Source organism: Myodes glareolus, chromosome 2 (genome assembly GCF_982192425.1).
Source record: "Myodes glareolus chromosome 2, mMyoGla1.1, whole genome shotgun sequence".
NCBI lineage: Eukaryota > Metazoa > Chordata > Mammalia > Rodentia > Cricetidae > Myodes > Myodes glareolus.
The window spans coordinates 122,207,343-122,233,200 of record NC_142027.1 but is presented as its reverse complement, the minus strand read 5'-3'; the positions used below and the strand labels follow the sequence as shown (position 1 = coordinate 122,233,200).

The following is a 25,858-nucleotide window of genomic DNA, read 5'->3' as shown; positions in this document are numbered from 1 at the left end:
CTGTAATATGATTATCGTGGCTCTTAAATGTTTCAAACCCATACTCCTCTGGTCCTTTTGCTTGCTATGCCATGAGGTTCATATATATATATATACACACAATACATATATAAATATACATATACACATACATATACATATATAAATATACATATACATACATATATAAAGTCCAGTGGCTTTTCCTGTAGGAAGACCCTAATTTTAGATTGCAAATTCCTCCGGTAAATTTGGACTCTTCGCACCCTTAAGTTCCTCTAGGTGGCGCGGGTACTTCCTGACACCAGCGCTGACTGGCGGGACCAACTCTAGACACCCTCCCCCACCCAACCTCCTTTGACTTGAGACCGAAGGAATACCCGGTGATCCCATCAAATCCTTTATAAAGGGCTGAACAATACCAAACCACTTATCCGGGTCCCTCCTCGCGCATTAGTTCGCCTTTCCTATCCCATCATCAACTTCCCCTCTTCAAACACTTTGATGGCTCGGAAATGCCTTCCGAGCAGGAGGAGCCTGAGAACAAATGGAACGCGTGCTCCACACGGCCTGCTTTTGGGGTGCGGGGAGGTGACACACACCTGCCCTTCGGTTTCCCAATCGCTTGCTAGGGCCCAGCCCAGCCCATCCCAGCAAAAAGCCTTTACAAGCTGCGCTGTATTGATACTCCAGGGTTACGGAGGAAGCGCCCCGTGGTGCTGGGGGGGGGGGCCTCTGCGGGTGGGAGGCGGGGCTTCGTGCGCGGGGCGGGGCTGTAGGGCGGGGCGGGGCGAAGGCGCGCCCACGCGGTGCGGCCCGGAGCCCTAGGTGGCGGTGCGCTCCGCCTTCTCTCCCCCCCCTTCCCCAGCCCCAAGACCCTCTTCCCCAAGCCGAGCATGGGTGCGCGCGCGTCCCAGGAGCCCCGGGCCCGGGTCGGCCTACGACTGCTGCTGCTATTTCTGCTCCTGGCGGTGATGCTGCTGGCGCTGGTAGCCCCTGGCGCGCAGGGGGCGCGGGGCCGCGGGGCTGCGGACAAGAACAGCCACCGACGCGCGGCCAGCAGCTTCTCGCAGAGCGTGAGCAGCCTGTTCGGAGAGGACAACGTGCGCGCGGCTCAGAAGGTGGGCGGTGCGCCCGCGGTCACCTTGCGGGGCCGGGAGACCGTTGGAGGGGGGGGGGCACCCTGGCTGGGGACGGTCGCGGCCTGCTGCAGCCCGGGCCAAGCGCAGCCCCCAGGAGCGCGTGACGCCCGCGCGCTGACCCGCCGCGTCTCAATGGTCTCCCACTGTGAGCCAGGCGCTGGGGACACCCGGGTCCCCGCGAGGCCTGGCCTCGAGGGCCTCCAGCCTCCCACCTCTTGCTTCAGAGATATCTGGGCCGAGTTCTCCTTTCCAGGGGGTGATGGGGTCTGAGCTATTGCTTTGGCAGCTTGAGCGCCTACTGTGTGTTTGGGGTGGTAAAGGGGGGCACCTCTCGGTTGGAGCCTTCGGTATAGCTTTAGAGCTCAGGGTCTCCGAGACTGGGATGATCCCCTCCATCAAGGAGCTCTCCACTCTCCGCCGTGGCACCTATGTTATGTGCACCATGCTAAGAAAAGAGAAGTCGAGATGCACGCGTTCTCTTGTCTTCCTCACCCCTTTCTTCCTGGTCTCTGGCCCTGGGGTTGTGGAGTCCAGAGAACTTTGGGTCCAAGTTGGGGCGCTCCCTCCTTCCCAGCCTGATGAACTTAGACCAGTAGCTTCACTTGGTGTGTGTGAGTGTGGAGGCCAGAGGTCGTCCTCAGGAGCCATCCACCTTTGTGTTTTGAAACAAGTGCTAATTGCACTGAAGTTTGAAGATTAGGCCAGGCTCGTTGGCCAGTGGGCCTCTACAATTGTCCTGCTTCCACCCTCCAAGCACCAGGATTACAAGCGCTCTTGGGCTTAAACCCAGGTCCTCCATTATATAGACCAGGCTGGATTCAAATTCATAGAGCTCTGCCTGTCTGCCTTCTGAACCCTGGTCCCTCATGCCTGCACAGGAAGCTCTTTGTCAACTGAGCCATCTCCCCAGTTTTAGTGACTTCACTTTTAAATGCTTTTAATTATGTTTATTTGTTGAATGCGTGTGGTGTGTGCACAAGTACATGTGAGAGTCAGAAGACCTCTGTAGAGTTCTCTTTTTCCACCAGGTGAGTCGTGAGAATCCATAGCGGGTCATAGGCCTGGTGGCAAGCACCTTTACTGACTTAGCCATCTTGTCTGTCCCTGGCTTTCCTTCTTTAAACCTCAGTTTCTCTGTCTGTTAAGTGGGGATGGGAGCATTAGCTCCTTTGTTATGATGTGTTGATGCAGCTGGCTCCTTCCTGGCCCAGAGTCATGGCTCTCTTTTGAAAGTTCGATCTTGGCCGTGGGGGTAATTGAATTGAACATTGCTTACTCCTGCTGGGGGTGTTCAAAGGTTTAAAACCTGAAAATTTAGAAAGTTTAATGGTCCTTAGCATGAGGGAGAAGAAGAACATTAGGAACTCTAATTGAACTTTTTTTTTTTTTGAGACAGGGTCTTTGTAGCCCTTCCTGTCCTGGAACTCGCTATGTAGATCAGGCTGGCCTTCAACACACAAGAGATCCACCTGCCTCAGTTTCCCAAGCACTGAGATTAAAGGTGTATGCAACCAAGCCTGGTTGTATTTTTTTTTAATTATGTATTACAATAATGAATACATTACATGTATTCTTAAGGCTGTGTGTGTTTATACACACGAGTGCATGGTGCCCACAGAAGTCAGAAGAGTGCATTGGATGCCCTGGTGCTGGAGTTACAGGCGGTTATCAGCTGTATGACATGGATGCTGGGGACCAAACGTGGGTCCTTGATAATAGCAGTATGAGTTGTTGTTGTTGTTGTTGTTGTTTATTTTATTTTATTTGATTTTTTGTTTAGAAATAGTCCTCGCTATCCTGGAACTCACTCTGTAGACCAGACTGGCCTCGAACACACAGAGCTCCGCCTGCTTCTGCCTCCAGAGTGCTGGGATTAAAGACCTGCGCTGCCACCATCACCGTCCCGCAGCAGTATAGGTTTTTAACTGCTGTGCCATCTTTCCAGCGTCCTTATGGCTGTTTTGAAATTGGTTACTACAAATATTCATGTACCAGCTGCTTAATAGTTATTATCTACCAGTGTTTTTGGGTGCTGGGACCGAACTCATAACCTCGTGCGTGCTAAGCACGCAGGCTACTCTTAATAACTTTCAGGTGAAAGAAGATGTTATCACTCTGCCATTAGACCAGGCCCTTTCATAGGTAAATATTTTTCCGCCACTGACAAGCGTATCCAGTCCATACAACCCAGTCACATCCAGCTCTCCAGATTCTCTCTTCTGCCCAAATGAGACAGAGAGGTGGTCAAGACCACACCCCCAGACCAGAACTATGGAGGCCCAGTGACAATTCAAACCCATACCACCATGAATAAGACTTATTTCACACAAATTATGATTAGATTGTACAGTACCTTCTCTCTCTCCTTCTCTATGTAGCCCTGGGCTGACTTGGAAACTCACTATGTAGCCCGGGCTGGAATCAAATTCACAGAGCTCTGCCTGTCTATGTCTCTGGAGTGCTGGGTTTAAAGACGTGGGTCATCGTGTCTGGGAAACAAACTTTTTAAAAGCCTCCTACCTACAAGACAGGTTTGATGCTAATTAGTAAAGCCAGGCCTGTTAAACTACACAGCAGACTTTTCTTGTAGTTAAAATTAACCGAGGGCCCCGACTATGGCTCAGCAGGCGAAAGTGCAAATGTGCTCTCCAGAAAGCCTGGTGTCTTGAGCTCCTTCCCTCGCCCAGCATCCAAATGGTGGGCAGAGAAAACTGACTGCTGCAGGTTGTCCTCTGACCTTCACAGGTGGAGTGCCTGCACACGCCCACACACATATATATACCCCCCACACACACATACACACACGCCAAAGAGTTCTTCCAAATTGTAGTTTCCCCATTGTAGGACATCAGTATCCCAAAAGCAATGGTTCTCAACCTGTGGGTCATGACCCCTTGAGGTTGTATATCAGATATCCTACATGTCAGATATTTACATTATGATTCATTGCAGTTATGAAGTAGCGATGAAATAATAATATGGTTTATTATATTTCATATAATAATTATATGAAATAATATGATGGTCACCACATATGAGGAGCCGTATTAAAGTGTTGCAGCCTTAGAAAGGCTGAGAACTGTTGCTCTATTAACCATCCATGAGGACAGGTGAGATGGCTCATCAGGTATAAATGCTAATGACCTGAGTTCACCCATATGGTGGAAGGCAAGTTGTCGTTTGACCTCCATATGTGAACCATAACCCATGCATGCATGCATAGAAATAATTTTAAGAGCCATTCCATGCTAGGTGGTAGTGGCACACACCTTTAATCCCAGCACTTGGGAGGCAGAGGCAGGCAGATCGCTGAGTTCGAGGCCAGCCTGGTCTACAGAGTGAGTTCTAGGGCAGGCTCCAAAGCTACTGAGAAATCCTGTCTCAGAAAAACGAAAAAAGAAAAGAACATCAAGTCAGTGACTAGGGAGATGACCTAAGGGTCTAATAACACTGACTGCTCTTTCAGAGACCTGGGTTCCATTCAGTAGTTGGTAATCTCAGTTCCAGGCCTTCTCACACCCTCTTCTAACCTTCACAGACATTGTGTGCATGCACACACACCCTTTAAATAAGTAGAGAAAAAATTTTTTCATTGTTTTGTTTTTGATATTCAAGACAGGGTTTCTCTGTTACAGCTCTGACTGAACTGGAGCTCACTTTGTGGATCAAGCTGGCCTCAAACTCACAGAGATCAGCCTGCCTCTGCCTCCCAAGTGCTGGGATTAAAGGTGAAGGTGTACATCATCACCATCCGGCCTTTTTATCTGTGAGGTAGAGACTTGCTATGTAGTCCATCTGGCCTTGGGTTCCATCTTCCTGCTTCAGCCAGCAGAGTGCTGGAGTCACAGGTGTGGGCCAACATGCCCAGCCCTTCCCTTTTCTTAACAAGCACATTTTTACACAGAGGCTAGAGAGGGAGGGCTTTTGTTTTGTTTTTATAAGGGTTTTTCTGTGTAACAGCCCTGATTGTCCTGGGACTCACTCTGTAAACCAGGCTGGCCTCAAACTCAGAGCTCCACCTGCCTCTGCCTCCCAAGTGCTGGGTTTAAAGGTGTGTGCCACTACCTAGCTCAGAGAACTTTAATTGTTCTTCTCCATCACGCTGTCTTATTTCCTGAAACAGGGTCTCTCTCACTGAGCCTGGAGCTGGACTAACAACTGCAGTCCTCCTGTCTTCATTCTTACCACTCTGTAGTTTCAGGAATATACCAGTGTAAGGCCACGCCTGGCTTTTTTTTTTTTTTTTTTTTTTGGTTTTGGTTTTGGTTTTGGCTTTTCTAGACAGGGTTTCTCTGTAGCTTTTGGAACATGTCCTGGAACTTGCTCTGTAGACCAGGCTGGCCTCGAACTCACAGAGATCTGCCTGCCTCTGCCTCGCCAGTACTGGGATTAAAGGTGTGGTCCATGACCACCCGGATTTTATTTTTTTTAGACAAGGTCTCCTGTATTCTAGGTTGGCTTTGAACTCCTGACCCTTCTTGCTTCCAGCTCTTAAGTGCTAGATTTTCAGGCATGAGCCACCACACCCAGCTCATGGCATCGGACCCAGGGCTCCATGCCTGTAAGCATGCTGCCAACTGAGCTATAGCTCTAGTCCCTTAATTTTTTTCTTAGTTATGGCAATGAAATACAGGTCATTCCACGTTACCATTTTCAGTTTGGTGAGGACAAGCGCGTTCACAGGGGCATCACCTCTATCTAGCTGCAGACTGTTCCATCACCCCAAAAGGAAACTTACTGACTAAGCCATCAGCTGTTGGCCTCCACCATAGTCAGGCACCTGCTAGTCTCTCCGTCGCTACAGATTCTCCTGTTTGGATTTTCACGTAAACGTGATCAGACACTGCCTGGCCTTGGCAGCTTACTTTGTTGCTTTTGAAGGGTTGCAGGGAGCAAAGGCTGTGTGTGATGGAGTTCACTGGAGTGTGTCCTTCCAAGTGTGACAAGAGAAGAACTTTTCTGTGCAAACTGTTTCGTGTGCACATAGACAGCTTCCTCTGTGGATGTTAGAAGTGGATCTGTTCCAGGTTGGTCCTGTAACACACACCTGTAGTCCTGGCATTGGGGAGTGGAGGCAGGAGTAGTAATAGTTCAAGGGTAGCTTCGGCTGCACTGTGAGTTGAAGCCATGCTGGGCTGCATGACGCTGTGCGTTGAAAAATCAAAAGAATTGGGTGGTTGAGGTGCACACCTTTAATCCCAGCACTCTAGAGGCAGAGGCAGGGGGGGTCGCGTGAGTTCTAGGCTAGCCTGGTCTACAGAGCAAGTTCCAGGACAACCAGGGCTACACAGAAAAAACCCTGTCGTGAAGAACTTAAAAAAAAAAAAAAAGGAAGAAAGAAAGGAAAAAGGGGGAGGGTTTCGACTTTTTTTTTTTTATTATTATTTCTGTTACTTGGTTTTCAGATTTTTTCTGAAGGTTGACCCTGTCTTTTCTGGGACCTCTGCTTTAACTCTTTGCTGGTCTTCAGTTCAACAGTTGGTCTGTTCTGTTTTTACAGTTTTTTTCTCTGTTGCTTCTTGCAGGGAAGAAGTATTTTGAGTAAAATAATTGACAAGTTCCAGGACAGCTAGGGCTACACAGAGAAACCCTGTCATGAAAACGAAACAAAACAATGTTTTTCTTCTTATAATTATTTATTTATTTACGTGGGGGTGCATGTGCATGCCACAGTTTGTGTGGAGGTCAGAGACTACCTTTTGGGGGGAGGTCTCTCAGTCTTAGGGGTCAAACTTAGGCATAGTGGCAAGTGCCTTTACTTAGATCATTTCCCTGACTCTCTCTTCCTCCTCCTCCTCCTCTTTAAATAAAACTCAAATACTAAATAGAAAAAAAAAACTCCAAAAAACAGTAAAGTAGAAATAGAGCACAAAGACCCTCAGCCTGCCTTCACCATTGCACGTATTTTCTGTTTTTTCTACAAGCGCAGTGCACACACACTTTCTGCATTTTTTTTTTCACCATTTGAAGTAAGACAGCAATATGGTGGTATCTTCTGCACAGTCCACAAAGATCCCGCCCAGGAAACGGGTGTTTAACTCTAATGTTTCACAGTATGCAGGCGCTAGTCATATTTTTTTGGTGTGTGTGTGTGTGTGTGTGTGTGTGTGTGTGTGTGTGTGTGTGTGTTTGAGATCCTGTCTCCTAAACACCAGGAAAATGGGATATATGAGACCTAAGCTCAATAAAATAAAATAAAGTTAGGCATGGTGGATACTCCAGCACTGAATGGGTGGACGCAGGAAGATCAGTGTTTGAAAGTTGTCTTTGAGAGGGTAAAGGTGTCCTCAGTGAGTAAAATGTTGTTTGATTCCTAGTTAATGGGAATCCGCCACTGCTGAATTCATAAATCCAGGTTTATTCTGAGCACAGCATTCCTGTGGCCCCAGGGGAAGCTGAGAGCATGAGGGGAACCCACGAAGTAGGGCCTTTTAATGCCCTTGGGGGTGGAGCACAGATGGCGGGCTTTCTCCGGTGGAGTGGAATGAAGCTACTCCAGGGGAGGGGGCGTGGTGTGGAGCCCTCACCCGAACATAAAGGTGCTTGCTGTGCCTGCCTGGCAACCTGAGTTCAATCCCCAGAACCCCCAAAAAGGTGGAAGGGGAGACCCATTCCACAAAGTTATCCTCTGCCCCCCTCCTGCATGCTCTTCCCCATGATATGGGGAGCAATTTTTATTTTATTATTTATTTATTTTCCTTCACCCGTTTTGTTTAGTGGCAACATTTCCTGGAAGTCTTCTCTACCTGTGTTGCTCTACCATGCCATATTGGTATCACCCGCCTACCTCTGCCCCCACTGGGGTTCCCTGAACCAACACATTTGGAGTCCGAATGTAAGACAGCTCTCTGACCTGGTATCTTCTGGCTCTGCCTCCAGGCTCCGAACTCTGCTGTCACTCACACTCACCGGGAACCCAGTACCCCAGTGGGTGGTTGGAACATGAGAATGCAGTTCTAACTGCTTTGGGACCGGAGATCTGAGGTCAAGGTTGTGGTTGGCTGGCTTCCCCTGTACCCCAGAATGGACCTGCAGGCCTTCCTCACCCTCTGTTCTGATGGCTGTCCTCTGTGTGTCTGATGTTACCTCTCTCTCTCTCTCTCTCTCTCTCTTTGTTTTTTTTGTTTGTTTGTTTGTTTTTTTAACTAGACAAAGATTCTAACACTGACCTACACCCCCAACTTTTTTATTTTGAGGTGGGAGGGTGTCTCACTAAGATGTTTTGACTAGCCTTGGACTCATTCTTTAACCCAAGGCAGGCCTTGAACTTGCAATCTCCCTGCCTGTTTGAGAGCACAGAGGTCCTTGTGCTCACAGATAGCATAGGAATGTTAAACATACAGGGCTGTCTTTTTCAAGGGAAAAGATGTACAACCTGTTTTCCATTCAGAGGGCTGGAAATGGAGGTGACTATAGCCTAGGTAACCCCTGTGTTATCTCTGGGGCTAGGCCATATGTGGCTCCCTGCAGGCTTCAACAACCGGGACCTGAGGTGGCTAATAGTCTAGATGACCTCTGCGCTATCTGTGTGGCCAGGGCCTCCCCCAGGCTCTCACAAACAGGACTGGAGGTGGCTGATAGCCCAGATGACTTCTGTGCTATCTGTATGATAGAGTCCACGCCAGATCCTCCGCTTGGCCCATAGGATGACACATGTGGCCTGAATCTGGAGCTCATCTTCATGGAAGAAGTGACATGAACTTTGAGGAGTGTTTTGGATGTAATTATGCCTCCCTGTGCACACATGGGATTGTGTTACACCAGGAAACGTTTTTTCCGAATTGTGATGCGTGTTATGCCCAAATCTGCAATCCCCGCAAGCCGACAAGGAAACCTAGAGTCCCGTATGTAAAAGCAAAGAGCCTTTATTTTAATCAAGTTTTCAAACTCCGTCTCTCATATTGGAATAACCAGAGAGCCCCGAGCTCAATTAGAATAGGGTTTTATAGTAGAAAAGGTGGGGTGAATCAATTGTAAACAATTGAGACTCCTGCCTCCATTGAAATTAATCGATGGCCAGAGTCCCAGGTGATAATGGTTGGAGGAAGTAAAGAACTTCCTTTGGGTGACCTGCCCAGACTTAGATTTTCATGGCTGGCCCTCACACTGTGCTTAAATGTGTCAAAATAAACTGCCTGGGGTCAGGCTCTGAACCACTGAGCCCTGTTGAATGAGATTTCCTTCTTGCCTCATTCAGGATCATTACTCTGCCAGCCCTGGTGCTTGCATAGACAACCCCCTCCCAACACATACACATACACACATGTTCACTCATACACATGTGTACACACACACACACACACACACACACACAGTCTCAGCCTTATGACTAGCTGGGGTGAGAAGCCCATCTCATTGACACACCGTCTTATAACAACCTCTGTCCTATTAGACTTGGCCTACTGTAGTGGTCTCATTGTAGTCAAATTGCCCCCTTAAAGACCCTGTCTACAGAGTTTCTCTCACTGGGGTCTAGGGGTTTCACAATTAAGTTTAAGAGAACACAGCTGAATCCTGTCATTTCCATGAAGTCTGTGGGTCTCCTTCCATGTCTAGCTTTACCAGAGGAACCAGCATGTTCTCCAGCTGAAAGGGCAAGGGCTGGGTCCTGCCCTGATGTGTCCTCTCCCTCCTGGCCGGTTCACAGCCTGAGAAAGAACCTCTGGTCTGGATTTGTCCTCCCAGGAGCCCCTCCTTGCCACCCCCGTCACTGATCTGACTGGACAACTACAGCAGCCCCTGGGGTCCTGCCATACTGAGCTTCTTCAGCTTCCTATGTTAAATCATTTCCTGAACCCATTTTCCAGCTGGGAAAACCAAGGCCTGGAAGGTACAGCGTGAGCCAGAATGTCACTTACCCTAAAATAACTCCTGCACACTACTCCTGGACAACTGGTGCCATCAGAGCTGTACTGCTGCCTGCCTGTGCTTCCCTCCCTCCTTCCTCTTTCCTTTCTTTCTTCTGCTTTTTTTGTTGTTGTTTGTTTGTGTGTGTGTGTTTTTTTTTTTTTTGCTTGTTTGTTTGATTTTTTTTTTTTTTTGAAACAGGGTCTCACTATGCAAACTCTGTCCTGGAACTCATTATGTATATGTAGGCCAGGCTGGCTTTGAACTCACAGAGATTTGCCTGCCTCTGTTGCTTGAGTACTGGGATAACGGGCGAACACCGCTATGCTTGGCTTTTCATGTTTTCCTTTTCTAGGATTAAGTTTATTAAAGTGTGTGTCTGTGTGTGTACGCGTACACGTGTGTGCGCAGTTGTACAAGCACAGAGAGCGGAAAAAGGCTTCAGATCTCCATGGAGCTGGAGTTACAGTTTTGAGCCCCCTTGTTTATGTGGCGACATCATGCGTGTTAGGAAAGCATTATCCACTGACTTACATCTCCAGCCCTGGCTTCGAGATTTGTGCTAGGTGTATCTGATATCACTGTCCTGCTTAGTGTTAATACTGTGGTGATGAGATGCCATGACCTAAGTCAGGAGAGGAACTCAAGCAGGGCAGGAACCTGGAGATAGGATGCAGAAAGTGCAGAGGGTGCTGCTTACTGGCTTGCTCCCTGTGACTTGCTCAGCCTGCTTCCTTATAGCACCCAGGACCATCAGCCCAGGGGTGGCACCATCAGCAATGGGCTGGGACCTCCTCCATCAATCACCAATTAAAAAAATGCCTTACAGGCCTGCCTACCACCCTATTTCTTTGGAGGCATTTTCTCCATTGAGACTTCTCTCTGATGACACTAGCGTGTGCCAAATGGACATGAAACTAGCCAGCACGATCCCTTATTCAGAAGACAATAAGGAAATCAGGCAGTAAGTAGCACAATTTCTGATTTTCCGGTCTACTGGGTTTTCCAAGTCACCTAGAGACCTAATGAAATTCTCGAGGTCACAGACAGGGAGAGCATGAACCCTTGCTGCGTGTCTCAGATTTCAGAGTTGGTCCCTTAGAGAGCCAGCTGCCCTGGGAAGCATCTTGAGGGCAGACACTCCTAGGCAGAGGAAGTAGATACCCTGACTGAGAGCCACTCACCTTCACCCCAAGTGCTGCTCCTCTGTGTAGAGGGCTGGGGCATCTTCCCGTTATTCTCAGCGGCGGGCCAGCCATCAGCTCTAGTTCATCGCTCGGCTCTAGACTGCCCATGAGGCAGGCAGCTTCTGATTTTTCTGTTGAGATGTCCTCTCCCAAGTTCGCACTTCAGTGCCTGACTGGTTTGGGAAGACAGTATGTTGGTCGGGTTCTTACTGTCTTCTCATCCCTGCAGTTACTGTCCAGGCTGACTGAGCGGTTCGTGCAGGGCGTGGACATGTTCGTGGAGACACTGTGGAAACTTTGGATGGAGCTCTTGGAAGTCCTTGGACTTGATGGTAGGTATGGGGATGGCCACATGCGGTATTGTGTTTGTTTTGGGGTGCAGTCTCACTGTGTAGTGAATCTCCCTGCACCCGACTGAGGGTTCATGAGAGTGTTAAGGGCACCACAGGTAGGAAGGAGCATTTTACCTTTAATAGCTGAATGTGTGGTCCACCAAGCTTCGAAGGCTGTGAAGATGATGGAGGCAGAGCCTGCAGTGATGGTGATGTTATGGGCCATGGACCAACCACTTGGAGCCCCCCTGAAAGCCGAGAGAGGCCTTAGGATGCTTCTAAGAGCTTTCGTCTAGGTGCGCTCAGAGCTGTGTTTCAGCATGGCCAAGACAAAGTCGGTAGAGAGAAAAGTGAGTGGAGGAGTCAGGGAAGACCATGCTTTGGGGGTGTGGTCCTGGATGTGGCCTTTTGGCCTCTGGAACTGGGAGAGAGGGTGGATTTCACCATCCAAGCATTGTCAGTCACCTGGTAGATGGGGTCAGAAAACGGATACAGCCTTGTAACAAGACCCTCTCAGAATTCTCACTAGTCCTGGGCATCCCTTCTTTACAGCTCTGGGACCAGGGTTGAAAGTGGAGGCCCGCTGTACAGGTGGGGCCCACAGGTCACTGCTTTTGTTAGTTCTCACTTCCAGCCTTGAATCACCCAACCATTGAAGGGCTTCACACCAGGCCTGCCACCTTGCTATTCAGATGGAGAAAGGGAGGCAGGGGAGTGGCTCTCAGAGGATCCTTTGCAGCACTCTGCCCCCAGGGCAGTTACAACCCTCCCTGGGACTGGAGCTGAGTCAACACATCAGCAAACACTGCAACCGTGTGCAATCCTGCGAGGCTGCCTCAGCCATCACCTGCTGGGATTGTGCAGTTCCAGGTTGCCATCCCTGGGCGGCAAGCCTGTTGAGATAAACTTGATTGCAAGGAATTGCATGCAGCCTAGGCAGGGAAACCACAGAGCCAGACAGCTACAGGACACCAGGCATCACTGAGGAACCTGGGCCTGTTGCGATCAGCTGAGAGGAACTGGAGGGGGAGGTGAAATACCTTGTTTCTAGGGTGTGGGTTTCTCTCTTGACTTTGATAAGCTGTGGGGTACCCTAAGGTCTTTCAGAATTGTACCTCAAGCTTGAAGCAGGAGTGTGAGAGCTGCCTCTCCTGGAACTGTGACTGTTCTTGGTCCCAAGCACTTCCTTCCCCATCAGTTTTCAGGGTCTTAGTTACAATGAAGACTCCTCCACTCGGATCAGTTTGATAGAAATAAGCTTTGAGGCATATAGAAGTTTTCTACTGGTCATGTTACAGGGAAAAGTAATTGGTGAAGGCCAGGTGTGGTTGTGTATGCCTCTGATCCCAGCACTCAGGAGGCAGAGGCAGGCAGATCTCTGAGTTTGAGTCCAGCCTGGTCTACAGAGTGAGTTCCAGGACAGTCAGGGCTATATGGGGAACCCTGTCTCAAAAGCCAAAAGAAATTAATGAAATTTACCCTGGCGTGCTGGTTCATATCTTTATTCCCAGTACTCAGAGGCAAGCAGATCTCTTGAGTTCAAGGCCAGCCAGCCTGGTCTACCTGAGACCCCGCCCCGTCTCAAAGTTGCTGAAATCAATTTTACCGTTTCCCCTTTACTGTTATTTTTGGTTTTGTGGTTCTTGTTTAGCTTTGCTTTTGAGACAGGGTTCACTTGTACTCCACCCTATCCTCAAATTCACTTCGGTGAAGCCAAGAATGACCTTGAGCTCCTTCTGATCCTCTTGCCTCAGCTTCCCAAGTACTGGGATGACGGACGCGAGGCACTGTGACCAGCCTGAGGAGATGGCTCGTTGCAAACACAAGGACTTGAGTTCAAACCCCAGCAGCATTTTTATAAAAATATTTTTTTTTGAGATATACTGGTCATTTATTTTTGTGTGTGGGTGTTTTGTGCATGTATGTCTGTGTACCACATATGTGCAGTGCCTGAGGATTTGTCTCCTGGAGCTGGAGTTCCAGGTGGTTGTGAGCCACCCTGCGGTTGCTGGTAATTGAATTGGGTCCTCTTCAAGAGTGCTTTTTACCACTCTTCACTGCTGATCCGTCATCTCTCCAGCCTCACAGAAGGTGTTTTAAACTCATGACGTGACAAATAGCCCAGAGGGCCGCCTGTGCTTCCTCTGCTACTTTGGAGGCTCAAGTGCTTTCTTTAATTGGGCTTTCATTGTATTAGGTTGTGACAGGAGCCATTGGGTCTAGTCCCTGAGCTCAGCTGTCCCACCTGCTTTCAGAGAAGGTCCTGACCACATGGGAATAACTGGCCCTATCTTCTGTTCTGTTTCGTAGTGTCCAACCTGTCACAGTACTTCAGCCCAGCCTCCGTGTCCAACAGTCCAACCCGGGCCCTGGTACTGGTTGGCGTGGTCCTTCTGGCCTACTGGTTCTTGTCTCTGACCTTGGGTTTCACCTTCAGCCTCCTGCACCTGGTATTTGGTCGATTCTTCTGGCTCGTCCGTGTCATCCTGTTCTCCATGTCCTGTGTGTATATTCTGCATAAGTACGAGGGTGAGCCCGAGCATGCCGTGCTGCCGCTGTGCCTCGTGGTGGCCGTCTACTTTATGACGGGGCCCATGGGCTACTGGAGAGGCAGTCCCGGTGGCCTTGGCAGCCCCAGTGTAGAGGAGAAGCTGGAGCACCTGGAGAACCAGGTGAGACTGCTCAACATTCGCCTCAACAGGGTGCTGGAGAACCTCGATCGCTCCAAGGACAAGTGAAGGTCAGCTGCCCGGACATCTAAGGGCACCAGGCATAGTGATGTCAAAAGACAACGGAAGAAGAAGAAAAAACCAGCCGGCAGTCAAACCCCAATCCTCCCAATAAACTGAGCAAGAATGCCACACCTGGTATTTCCCACTGTGTGTCAACCTTAAGACCCACTGGAGGAGAAAGAACTTATTAGAATAGAACTTAATCAGAGTGTTGCTAGTGGGAAAAACATATTTTTTGAACAATGGATATACCCCTATTAACTGTGTAGTTAGAAAAATTTATCTGCATAGAATATAAAGTTGATTTTTCCCCCAACATTTAAATCTTTTGTAAGGTTTTTAAATAAAGGCAGATCCAGTCAAGTTTATCAGAACTTTGAAGAAAGCACTTGAAGATTTTAAGGAAGTTTAAACTGGCTGCTGGGTGAGCTCTGTGTGTGTTAATCTTCATACTTCCAAATGTGACTTTTATCTTACGTCTTCTGGGGTTGGAGGTGACTTGGTTAATGAGTACTGTCTCTTGTTATTTTGGACACTTGGGCCTCAGAGTGGAACCTGATTGCCTTTGGATCCTAGGGACCCTGTGTACTTGGTCATTCCATTGTGTTTCTTCATGCCTTTCTGTTTTTATGGTGCTGGGGAAGCTGAGCCCACCCCACCCCGTCCATTGTATTTCTGAATGAAGGCACCCATAGACGTCCTGGGATCTTTTTCTCCTCTCTGGACTTTAGTGTAGTCTAACACCCAGCCTTTCTAGAAGGAAAATATACAGATGGGGCTACAAAATGTCTTTGGAGTTTGATGCCAAAAACTTTCTGGGTGGGCCTTGAAGATTATTCCAGAATCTAACTGAATCACACATTCCCTGTTTTTCAGCTAGGCCCATATAGCCAACTGACCCTGATGGGATTTGCTTATTTATTTTGCTTTTAATTGACTCGAGACCATACAAAAAATTGTTTATAGTCAGTAACATCTTTCATTTCATTGCTTCTAGAACATTCTTAGGCATAAACAACCTTAAGATCTGAATTGTTTGTCCTAAAATTTTTATGATTATGTGTGTTAGGTGCTTTTTGTCTGGGGTCCAGGAAGTTGTTTTAGTTTAACCTTGGGGAGAAGAGTGGACAGAGAATTGGGTCAGAGGCTGGAGGTGACACTCCTCTGCCAGGACTCTGGAAAGAAAGCTGGCTTTTGCAGGGTGTGACTGGGACTACCATTGACTCTGGTTTTTCAGTGTACCCTGGAGCCACACTTGGTGGAGGTACCCGTCGTCTTTCATGGCTCTGGTGCCCTGTGTCTGAGAAGTTCTGTTTTGGGCTTCAAGTGTCTGGAATACAGATTCGAGTCCTTCTGAGGATATGTCTGTTCTCTAGGTGACCATATGGGGCTCACACTTTCTTGAATTTCATTCACTTGTGGAACCCATGCTGGGGAAGTCTCTCCATGGACATTGGACACACATGACTTCTGGTGTGAAACATCCACTTATGTATTGTTCAGATACTATAGACAAATCTACTTGCAGCTCAGGGTGGAAGTAACTGGGGGAGGGGCACATTAGTGGCTAACTCATCTTTCCTTCCAAATATCTGGCCATATCATACCAAATATTGCTTTGCAAATATTGCCTGTCAGCCTCTATAAAGCTGAGCATCCCTGTTCTTGCCTTGGCTCCTCTCGTTGATGGCCACAGAGATGTCCTATTTCAAGTCCTAGACAGTCCTTTGTAGCTGAGTATACAATCCCAGTATTCAGGAGGCAGAGGCAGGAGGATTGCTGCTATTTTGAGGCTAGCTCAGTTTATTATATTCCAGGTCAGCCAGGATTACATAGACCAGAAGCCAGGTTTAGTGGCCCACAAGAGCCAGAGGCAGGCGGATCTCTTGAGTTTGAAGCCAGTCTGGTCTATATAGTAAGTTCCAGGTCAAGACCTCGTCTTGACACAATAATAAGAAAAAAAGGTAAAAAAGAAATCTGCAATATATATTCTAGCCTGACCAAATGTAGACTCTAAAGCCAGTTTTATAGTTTGACACACACACAACACCTAAACACACAAGATGCCTTCATTTTAATTTTTTTCATTTAATTATTTCTTTCCGATAGGGTCTCATGTATCCTAGGCTGGCCTTGAACTTGCTTAAGTAGCTGAGACTGGCCTTAAACTTCTGCTCCCCCTGCCTCCACCCTCTGAGTGCAGGGATGACAGGTGTGTGACTCCACACCCCTTGTATGTAGTGATTAGGGTGGGACTTAGAGCACCTAGAGTCCAGCCCCAGAATGCCTTCATTCGAAATGGAAGAATGTGCACGGCAGAGTAGAATGTTACTTGAAGTTCTAGTAGTAGAACTTCAGATGATAAATGCATAGATTTTACCTTGTTTGGATATATTTTTCTTTTTTTAGGCATGGTCTCTCTACATAGCCCTGGCTGTCCCTGAACTCACAGAGATCCCCTGGCTTCTCCCTCCCAAGTGCTGGGATTAAAGGTGTGCGCCACCACGTCTGGCATTGTTTGTATGTATTATTATTTTTTTTAATGTGTGCATCTTTTTAAAAACATTTTTATTTTATTTTATTTTATGTGTTTTGTCATGCATGTCAGGTTCCCTGGAACTGGAGTTACAGACAGTTGTCTGCTGCCATGTGGGTGCTGGGAATTGAACTTGAGACCTCTGGAAGAGCAGCCAGTGCTCTTAACCAATGAGTCATCTCTCCAGCCCTGTTTGGATGTATTCTTAACCCCCACATAGTTAAAGATTTTTCTTTTTCTGTTTTCATTCTGTGCAAATATGCAACTTTTTGGCCTCCCTTCCTCCATCTCTTTTCTAAGTGGAGTGATGTACCTCATTTCATGCCTTATCTTCGGGGCTGTATACAATTTCTCCTCACTGAATAACACGGTGAAGAGACATTTGATGGCAGCTACTGTGGGTCTGTTACTTTATAACAGAGTTATAAAGTGTTACTTTATAACACAGTCTGGCTGGCAGTGGGATTCCGTGGGGGAAGGTACGTGCCACCAAGCCTGAGTTGGATTCCCAGGACCCACTCGGTGAAGAAGACAGGTAGCTCCCACAGGTTTTCCTCTGACCTTTGCACACAGGCCGTGGCTTGCCATCCCTCCCCCCAAATAAATGCATGTCTAATTTTTTTAAATGAAAGGAAGATGGGGTCAGGGTTTGAACTGTGTGAAAGTCAGCGTTAATTCCCTGATGTTTCTCACTTTAAGTACTTGCTTTACCAAGCAAGGGTAGGATTGAGGATTTAGGTGATCGCATTCGGGTTGGTGATTTTTGTTTTTTGTTTTTGTTGTTTTTAGTGAGGGTTGGGTTGGTGATTTATTTTATTTTCATTCCCCCCCCCCCAAGACAGGGTTTCTCTTTGTGGCTCTGGCTGTCCTGGAGCTCGCTTTGCAGACCAGGCTAGCATTGAACTCAGAGAAATTCTGCCTCTGCCTCCAGAGTGCTAGGATTAAAGGTGTGTGCCACCACTGCCCTTCAGGGTTGGTGATTTTTGATGCTTGTGTTTTATTTTGAACTTTTTATTTTATGTGTGTAGGTGTTTTGGCTACATGTATGTCTGTGTACCTACTACATACGTACCTGGTGCCTATAGAGGCAAGAAAAGGGTGTCAGATCCCCTGGAATTGGAGTTACCACTGTCAGCCGCCATTGTGGATGCTGGAAATCAGTCAGTGTTTTAACCACTGAGTAGTCTCATAGTCTCTTGGGTTTTGTTTTGTTTTGTTTTGTTTTTATCTGTTGGTTTTTGTTTTGTTTTGTTTTTCAGAGACAGTTTCTCTGTGTAGCTCTGGTTCTCCTAGAACTTGCTTTGTAGACAGGCTGGCCTTGAACTCACAGAGTGAGTTTCTGAGTGTTGCTGGGATTAAAGGCACACACCACCACCATTGCTGCTACTACCCAGCTAGTTTTGGTTTTCTAAGATGGTTCTCTCGTAGCCCTGGCTGGTCTCAAATAGACTACTTAGCTGAGAATGACTTTGAACCTCCTGATCCTGCTTCCCCTTTCCTAGTACTAGGATTAGAGACAAGTGCCACCATGCCTGGTTTATGAAGTGCTGGGGATGGAACCCCGCACCTCCTACATGCTACATAAGCACTCTACCAAACCAGCTCAGGCGTCCATCCCACCCAGGCCTGTGGTCAGTGTTTATGTAGCGGTGCTTCCCTGTACTAGTCAGGAGGCTGTCTGGTAACAGTGCAGCGAGTGGACACATTTTCCACACATGCTTTCCCTTGTCGCCACATCTCTCGTCCTTTGAGTCCTTTACTGAGCCTCGGTCTTCTTTCTGCTGGCAATAAAGCGTGGAAAAGAATGTCTTGACTGCTGGCCTTGTGACTCATGGTGGGGTCTTCCATTCTAAAAGTGACCCAGGGACACTCCTGAGAGGCAGCTTGGAAATGAGGCTTGGTAGTCACAAGGGCTATGAGTAGAGGTGGGGGCTTTGGATGACCTTTGTGACTGCCAGGTAAGCAGCCAGGAGAGCATGTCCTTCCTAGGTACCTTGTGAGAACCTCCAAGGGAGCATTGTTATGTATGGCCTTGGCACACCCATGCTGGGCCAATGACTTGGAAATAGTATGATCAGGAAGCCAGAAATGGTTACAGTCCCAGAACCCTGGAGATAGACAGGAAGGTGGTAAGTTCAAATCCATCCTGGGTTATATATGGCAAGATCCTGTCTCAACAAACACATGCACTTTGCTCAAGAGTCCGCACAGAATCTAAAGTTGTGGGCTCTACCTACATCTTGTGGTTGGTGGGCAGCCTGAAGTGCTTCCTTTCAGTGCCCTTAGTACTTTGTTTTGTTCTGAGACAGGGTCTTACACTAGCCCAGGCTAGACTTGAACTCAAAAGAGATCCGCCTACTTCTGCCTCCCAAGTGCTGGGATTAAAGGTGTGCATCACCATGCCCAGCATCCCAGTGGGTTTTGAATCGCCTAACTCCACCAAAAAGCCAGCGTTGGTGTGCACTTGTAGCTACGTGGGACTTTCCAGGGCGTCCCTCCCAGCCTTCTTTACTTTCAGGTCCTGGGCACATGAGCTCTACCCCAAGCATGCAAGCTGCTCTCCAAAACAACCTATGACCATTCTGCAGTGTTTTTGTTGATCGCCATTAAGTACTTGGACTTTGGCCTCCTCACCTGTGAATTGTAGAATTACATATCTATATTTTGTGGGTTCTAACCCAATACACTGGACAGCTGCCGACGATGTGTCCTGACTGGCATCAGCAAGCTTCAGCCTGTCGCATCCTTCTGTGTTTTGTCCTTTGGTGATCCCTATAGCTAGGACAGACACAGAGAACCTGTTTTTCTGTCCTGGTGGCACAAGGAGCACCCTGTTTGCGTTGCCGCCCGGACGGCTGTGGCAGCTGATGGCATGATTGTGCCCTGACGTCTCTGCAGATCTCAAGCTTCTCCTGTTGCGTCAGTTTCCTGTCTGCACCTGTGATAAATCTCTGACTATCCTCCAGTTGAATTCATTTCTGTGACAGTGACAAGCGTGCAGTTAAACCCCTCGTGAGGTAATTATTTCCCTGTTCTTAGCTGCAAGTCATATTCTTTTTTCTACCAATGATACCTTCATGGTTGGGTTTCTGTTTTGTGCCTCAGCTTAGAAATTTTATAGAGTATTTAGTTCAGCACAATAGAAAGCCATTCTGTGAACATAGTGGGGGGGGGCGTGCACACAGGCACGTGCACATACCTTAGTTGGGAAGCTGATTCTACGAATATCTTATATAGAAAAAAAGTGTCAGGCTTATTTTTTTGCAAAGTGGTGGATACATTCCTCTTATTTATTAATCACTGGCTTTGATGTTAGAGGTCTTTGTAGATCGATTAAGAACTGGATTAAAACATTGTGAACATTACAGCTTAATAAATGTTTACTGTAATTTTGTTGTTTGGACTCTTGGATGTGGTAACTCCCGTAATTGGATTTTTATTTTTTCAGGTTTTATTTTATGTGTAAGACTGCTTTGACTGCATGAATTTATGTATACTTTATATGTTACTGGTGTTCTCAGAGGTCAGGAGAGGGTGTCAGAGCCCCTAGAATTAGAGTTACAGATGTTTGTGGGCCACCATATGAGTGCTGGGAAGTGAACCCAGGTCATCTACAAGAACAAAAAGTACACAGCCACTGAACCATCTCTCCTTTTTAAAAAAGACTTATTTATTTCTGTGTATGAGTGTTGTGCCTGCGTATGTTTTGGCACTGTGTGCACGTGGTCCCCTCAGAGTCCAGAAAAGGACACAGATCCACTGGAGCTGGAGTTAGCAGATGAATGTGAGATGCCATATAAGTGCCGGGAAACAAACAGGGATGCTCTCCAAGAGCAGCCAGTGCTCAAACCACGGAGCCACCTCTCTAGCCCCATCATTTTTATTTATATTTATTTTTTATTTTTGAAACTGAATCTCACTATGTAGCTCTGACTGTCCTGGAAGTTACTGCATAGATCAGGCTGACTTTGAATTCGCAGCAACCCACCTGCCTCTGTCTCCTGAGTGCAGGGATTAAAGGCATGCACCACTACTCCCAGCTATCTTAAAATGATTTTTAAAAAGATTTATTAATGTATACAGTGTTCTACCTGCATGTAAGCCTACATACCAGAAGAGGGTATCATATCTCATTACAGATGGTTGTGAGCCACTAGGTGGGTGCTGGAAATTGAACTCAGGACCTCTGGAAGAGCAGTCAGTGCTCTTAACCTCTGAGCCATCTCTCCAGCCCTTGAAATGATTTTTAATTCTCCTTTCGGATCCCTTGGAATCCTTGGAGGTGGAGTTACAGGTGTTTGTGAGCCATCTCAGATGGATACTGGGACCCAAACGTGATTCCTCTGCCAGAGCAGTGCACACAGCAGCAATAGCAATAAAAGTGCTGCTGAGGACGGGAGAGATGGCTCAGCAGTTAAGGGCACTGGCTGAGTTCAATTCCCAGGAACCACATGGTGGCTCACAGCCATGTGCAATGAGATCTGTTGCTCTCTTCTGGCCTTCAGGCAGAACTCTGTGTACATAATAAATATTTTTTTTAAAGTGCTACTGAAGGGTCGCAGAGAGAGAAAGGGAGAGGGGTCAGGGTAGACATCACAGGAGAAAAGATAGGGCTGCATTGTGAAGATATGGAGACAACACAGTGGGACACTGGGGACCATGTGGCTGGTAGGATTTGGTGAGCTACTAAGCATTAAGGGCCAAGCCTGTGGTTGTCAAAAATCCTGGGGTGGGATTGTGGGGGTGTTGGAGGAAGCCAGAGTGCTAGTCTCCGCTGTCCTTGGCTTCAGCGAGAGGTGACAGCAGGTAGGTGCTGCCCTCTAGTGGTGCAGGGCTCAGTTTCGGGACCCTTAACCCAAGACGTGCTCCAAAGCTAGTGTGGTTCTAGGAAGCTGAGATTCTCCAGTTCTCAGCAGCTGCCTTTCCAGCTGTCCCGTGGATCTGGGAAGCTGGAATGCCTTAGCTCTTACATCTGCCTTTCATTACAAGTTGCCAGCATTATAAGTTTAGACCCCGGGGTCACAGGTTTAGCCGCTCTCAGTGACCAGAGCCTACAAGTCTCTTAGTTTCTAGCTTCTTACCTACTTATATCCTTCAGTTATGTGAAACCCTGTCTTAAAAAAACAAGCAAACAAACAAATCTGGGACCAGTGAGATGTCTGAGTAGGTTAAGGTGCCTACCATCAAATTGGTGACCTGAGTTTGGTCCCTAGGACCCACATTGTGGGAGAAGAGAACTGACTCCCTCCTACATGACACACATGTATGCACCTACCTACCCACACATACGTGGGAGATGAATATAGTAATAAAAATACATTATATACATGTGTATGAAATTGTTAAAGAATTAATAAAAATGAACATTAGGAGTGCTTACAAATTCAAACAACTTACCATTGATAAGTTTTTAATTAATTTATTTATTTTGAGGCAGGGTTTCTCTGTGTCGCCTTGGATGCCCTGGAACTCGCTCTGTTGACCAGGCTGGCCTCAAACTCACAGAGATCTGTCTGCCTCTGCCTCCCAAGTGCTGGGATTTAAAGGCGTGCACCACCACTGCCAGTCGGGTTTTTATTTTTTAACACAGGATCTTACCGTGTAGCTTTGGCTGGCCTCAGACTCGGAGGTCTGCTAGCCTCAGCCTTCTGGGTACTGTGATTAAAGACATGCACCACCACCACCACAGTAACAGTGATTTCCAACGATTCTTTAATTGCTTAACACCTGCCTAAGGCCCAGGGAGGGATGAGTTTCTCTTGTCTGTCTCAAGTCTCCCTCATGATGATACTTTGTTGCTGTCAAGAACTAAGGATCTGACACTTGAGGCCCCTGAGAGCTGAAGCCCCTCGAGGCACCATCTCCTGCTACTGTTGCATGTGCTTGCCAACTGAGTGTTTGTGAACACACACACACACATACACACACACACACACACACCTCAATGCTGCCGCTGCCTTCTGCTACCAGAAGAGGATAATGAAAGTGACCACGTTTGCGGTTGAAGCCCACAGTCGCAGCCTTTACCTTATGAGCTTCACTCCTAAGTCTCTAGCTTCCAAATGACCCAGCCCCTGAGCCTTGGGCACACCAAACCAGAAAAGTATCTCTTTACCTACTCCAGACTCCTAAGTCAGGAGTGCTGACGACCCGCTGCCTGAAGTGACTCTCGGTAGCCTGACTCCCAGAAACTTGGGACAGTCGTTCATTCCCACAGGAGCACCTGCACTTGTTTCAGAATCTAGAAATGTCTTCATCCTACGACAGTCCATGATAACAAGAGTCAAACTATCTTTAAGGCCAGTCAGTCCTGGCTGCACATGGACATGGTGCCGGGAAGCATTGCCTGGTGTGGTTGGAGAGCTTCTGATGTTCTTACCTGGGGGGACGTGTGGCTAGGTGAAGGGAGACATTCTAGAGTAGTGGGTTTCCAGGAAATTGGGATGGCAACAACAGTGGTCATTCTGTGTTGTTCTGAGTGACAGCAGAGGCCCCCACATCTCCCTCAGCTCCCCCTGGCTGAGCTTGTACAAGGCTCTGGTAAGAAGGGATTGTCTTTGTCCATAAAGGATAAAGCCTAGGCTCCTGGAGGTTAAGATACAACTTGAACAAAGAGTGGCTGGTTCTTCCTGAACTGGCTCCCAACAACTCTTATTCCCACCACCTTCCTACAGGCAGGACAGAATTCCATCCCTTTTCACTCTGGGACAAAGTGGTATTTGAGATGTTTTTTGTTGGTTTTATTTTTTGATAAGGTCTCACTAGGTAGCCAAAGTTGACTTTGAACTCACTGTATGGAGGAAATTGACCCCAGTTGATCTATGCTGTCTCAGTAACAAATAAACTAGATTGCAAGCTCTTCAGATGTATTTTTTTGTCAAACCAATACACCTATTTGGACCAGCTAGGATGGGGAGGGAGGAAGCCAGGGCCCCTGCTTTCATTGGGGTCCATTTAAGGGCCCCTACTTTTGTTTGCCAAAGTCCCATGCAGAGGGGACAGTATGTAAAGACGGCCATTCGTATTCTACAGAGCCCGAGTGTCACCTCACCCTGTCCTATCTGAAGCAGTCTCCCTGTCACTGTGCTGCAGGCCCGTGTGCACAGTCCCTGGACCTTTATGTAAAGCATTGGATTGGGTGGTTTCCCAAGGATCCCCAGGTCCCTCACGCATGGGCTTGCTCCTCAGAGCTCAGCATGCATATCTGAGCATATGGGTATCTAAAACCTTTTTGCTCTAGGGATGTAGGTCAGTGGGTACAGTGATTGCCTAGCATGCAGGAGGTTAGACATGCCAGGAGGGTCAGGAGTTAAAGACCAGTCTCCACAACATAACGATTTTCTGGCCAACTTGAGCTTCATGAAACCCTGTGTCTCAAAAGAAAAAAAAACATTGGGGGTAGGGGGAAATGTGATCAAAATATATGAATTATAAATATGTTAAATATGTTGTATGGAAATTTTTATTACATGAACAAATTTGTAGAAATAGTCACAATTGAAAAAAATATATTTTAAAAAGAAAAGCATTTTTCCACAATCTCCTCGGGCGTCAACCGCGGGCTAAGGTCCAGGTTTCTCAAGTTTCCGGACTCTCCAGGCTGTCAGGTTGTCAAGGTGACAGCTCTGCCCCAACCTCCCGGATCCCTGGAAGCTCCGCCCCTCTGCCCAGTTCTCATTGGGCACTCCCTTTTCGGAATCCCCTTATGGATTGGATGAGAGGCACAGCCCACGCACCGAAGTGCTGTGTGATTGGTTGACATTCAGGCTGGGCTTTCGCGACGCCGCGGTCTGGGCTGATGTGGGGCCAGTCCCGCACCAGCCAATCAACGTATGAGTTGTGTGTGGCGCGTGCCTGTGCTCAGGATCCCTCCGCCGGGATGCGGGAAGGGCGTGGCTACTCTGGCTAGAAAGAAGTTCCTCGTGGCTAGTGTAGGGCCTAAAATGCGCCCTGACCGAGGTTTCCTTCCCTGAGGCCAGTAGGGCTGCGGATTAGTTCAATAGCAACATACTTGAATTCCGCGCTGGGTTACACTCCGGCACCCTCCTCTCCAGAAAAAAAAAAAAAAAAAAAAAAAAAGAAGAAAAGAAAAGAAAAAAGAAACAGAATACCGGGAAATTGGGTATAGAAACATCAGAAGTTTAAGGTTATTCTGGGTTACATTGCAAGCCAAGAACCTGGGCTCCATGAGACTGCATCTCGAAACCAAAAACACCCCTAAAGGATGCCAATAAAAGAAAGATGGAATGGGCTGTGATGTCATAAGCCTGTGACCCTACCTATTTAGGAGACTGAGACAGGAGGCAATTCAAGAAGAGCGTTCCTCTTCATTCTTCTGCCTTTGCCTTTTTAGCATACCCTATCAGCAAGCACAGCCACAACCACCGGCGGAACTTGTCTCAACACAGAACGAAATAAGGGTCCCAGAGATGGCTCAGCAGGTAAAAGGTGCTTGTTGACCAACCTGGGGACCAGTGAGCTCAATTCCCAGAACCCACATGACGGAAGGACAGCACTGACTGCTCCCAGTTGTCCTCTGATCTCTGCTGCGGCACCTGTCACATATATCCCCACTCCCCCCAAATAAACATGTGTTGGGGAGATGAATCAGTAGTCACCAGGGACTGCTGGAGCTCCATGCACACACCTTTTTAAAAGACTGGGGGTATGGCTCAGTGGATAAGGGCTGAGTGCTCAGGCATGAGGACCTGAGTTCCCATTCCCAGAATCCATGCAAAAGGCCGGGGATGGTAGTGGATGGCTACAATCCCAGCATTGGGAAGGTAGAGACAGGATTCTCGGGAACACTAGCCAGCCAACTGATGAACTCTAGGCTCTAGGCTAGAGTTCTAGGCTCTGGTCAACTCTAGGCTCAGTGAAAGATTCTGTTTCAAAATATAGAGTGGAGGGGGCTGGAGAGATGGCTCAGCGGTTAAGAGCATTGCCTGCTCTTCCAAAGGTCCTGAGTTCAATTCCCAGCAACCATATGGTGGCTCACAACCATCTGTAATGAAGCCTGGTGTCCTCTTCTGGCCTGCAGACAGAATACTGTATACATAATAAACAAATAAATATTAAAATTTTAAAAAAATATAGAGTGGAA

At 47.6% G+C, this 25,858-nt stretch overlaps 1 protein-coding gene across 1 annotated transcript; it reads left to right on the top strand.

Annotated features, from left to right (window-relative positions):
* Window positions 1–770: 770 nt before the first annotated feature.
* Window positions 771–20,144, top strand: Bri3bp (BRI3 binding protein). The gene is made up of 3 exons (XM_085678655.2): window positions 771–1,100; window positions 11,385–11,487; window positions 13,798–20,144. Exons 1-3 carry the CDS (start codon window positions 876–878, stop codon window positions 14,223–14,225), a joined length of 756 nt encoding a protein of 251 aa, XP_085534781.1. The 5' UTR covers window positions 771–875; the 3' UTR covers window positions 14,226–20,144.
* Window positions 20,145–25,858: the final 5,714 nt, after the last annotated feature.

Excerpts from the sequence above, each read along its gene's own strand:
- Bri3bp (XM_085678655.2), top strand. The coding sequence starts at position 876 with ATGGGTGCGCGCGCGTCCCAGGAGCCCCGGGCCCGGGTCGGCCTACGA. Across the intron at positions 1,101-11,384 it reads ACGTGCGCGCGGCTCAGAAG|TTACTGTCCAGGCTGACTGA; the intron begins GTGGGCGGTGCG and ends TCATCCCTGCAG. Across the intron at positions 11,488-13,797 it reads GGAAGTCCTTGGACTTGATG|TGTCCAACCTGTCACAGTAC; the intron begins GTAGGTATGGGG and ends TCTGTTTCGTAG.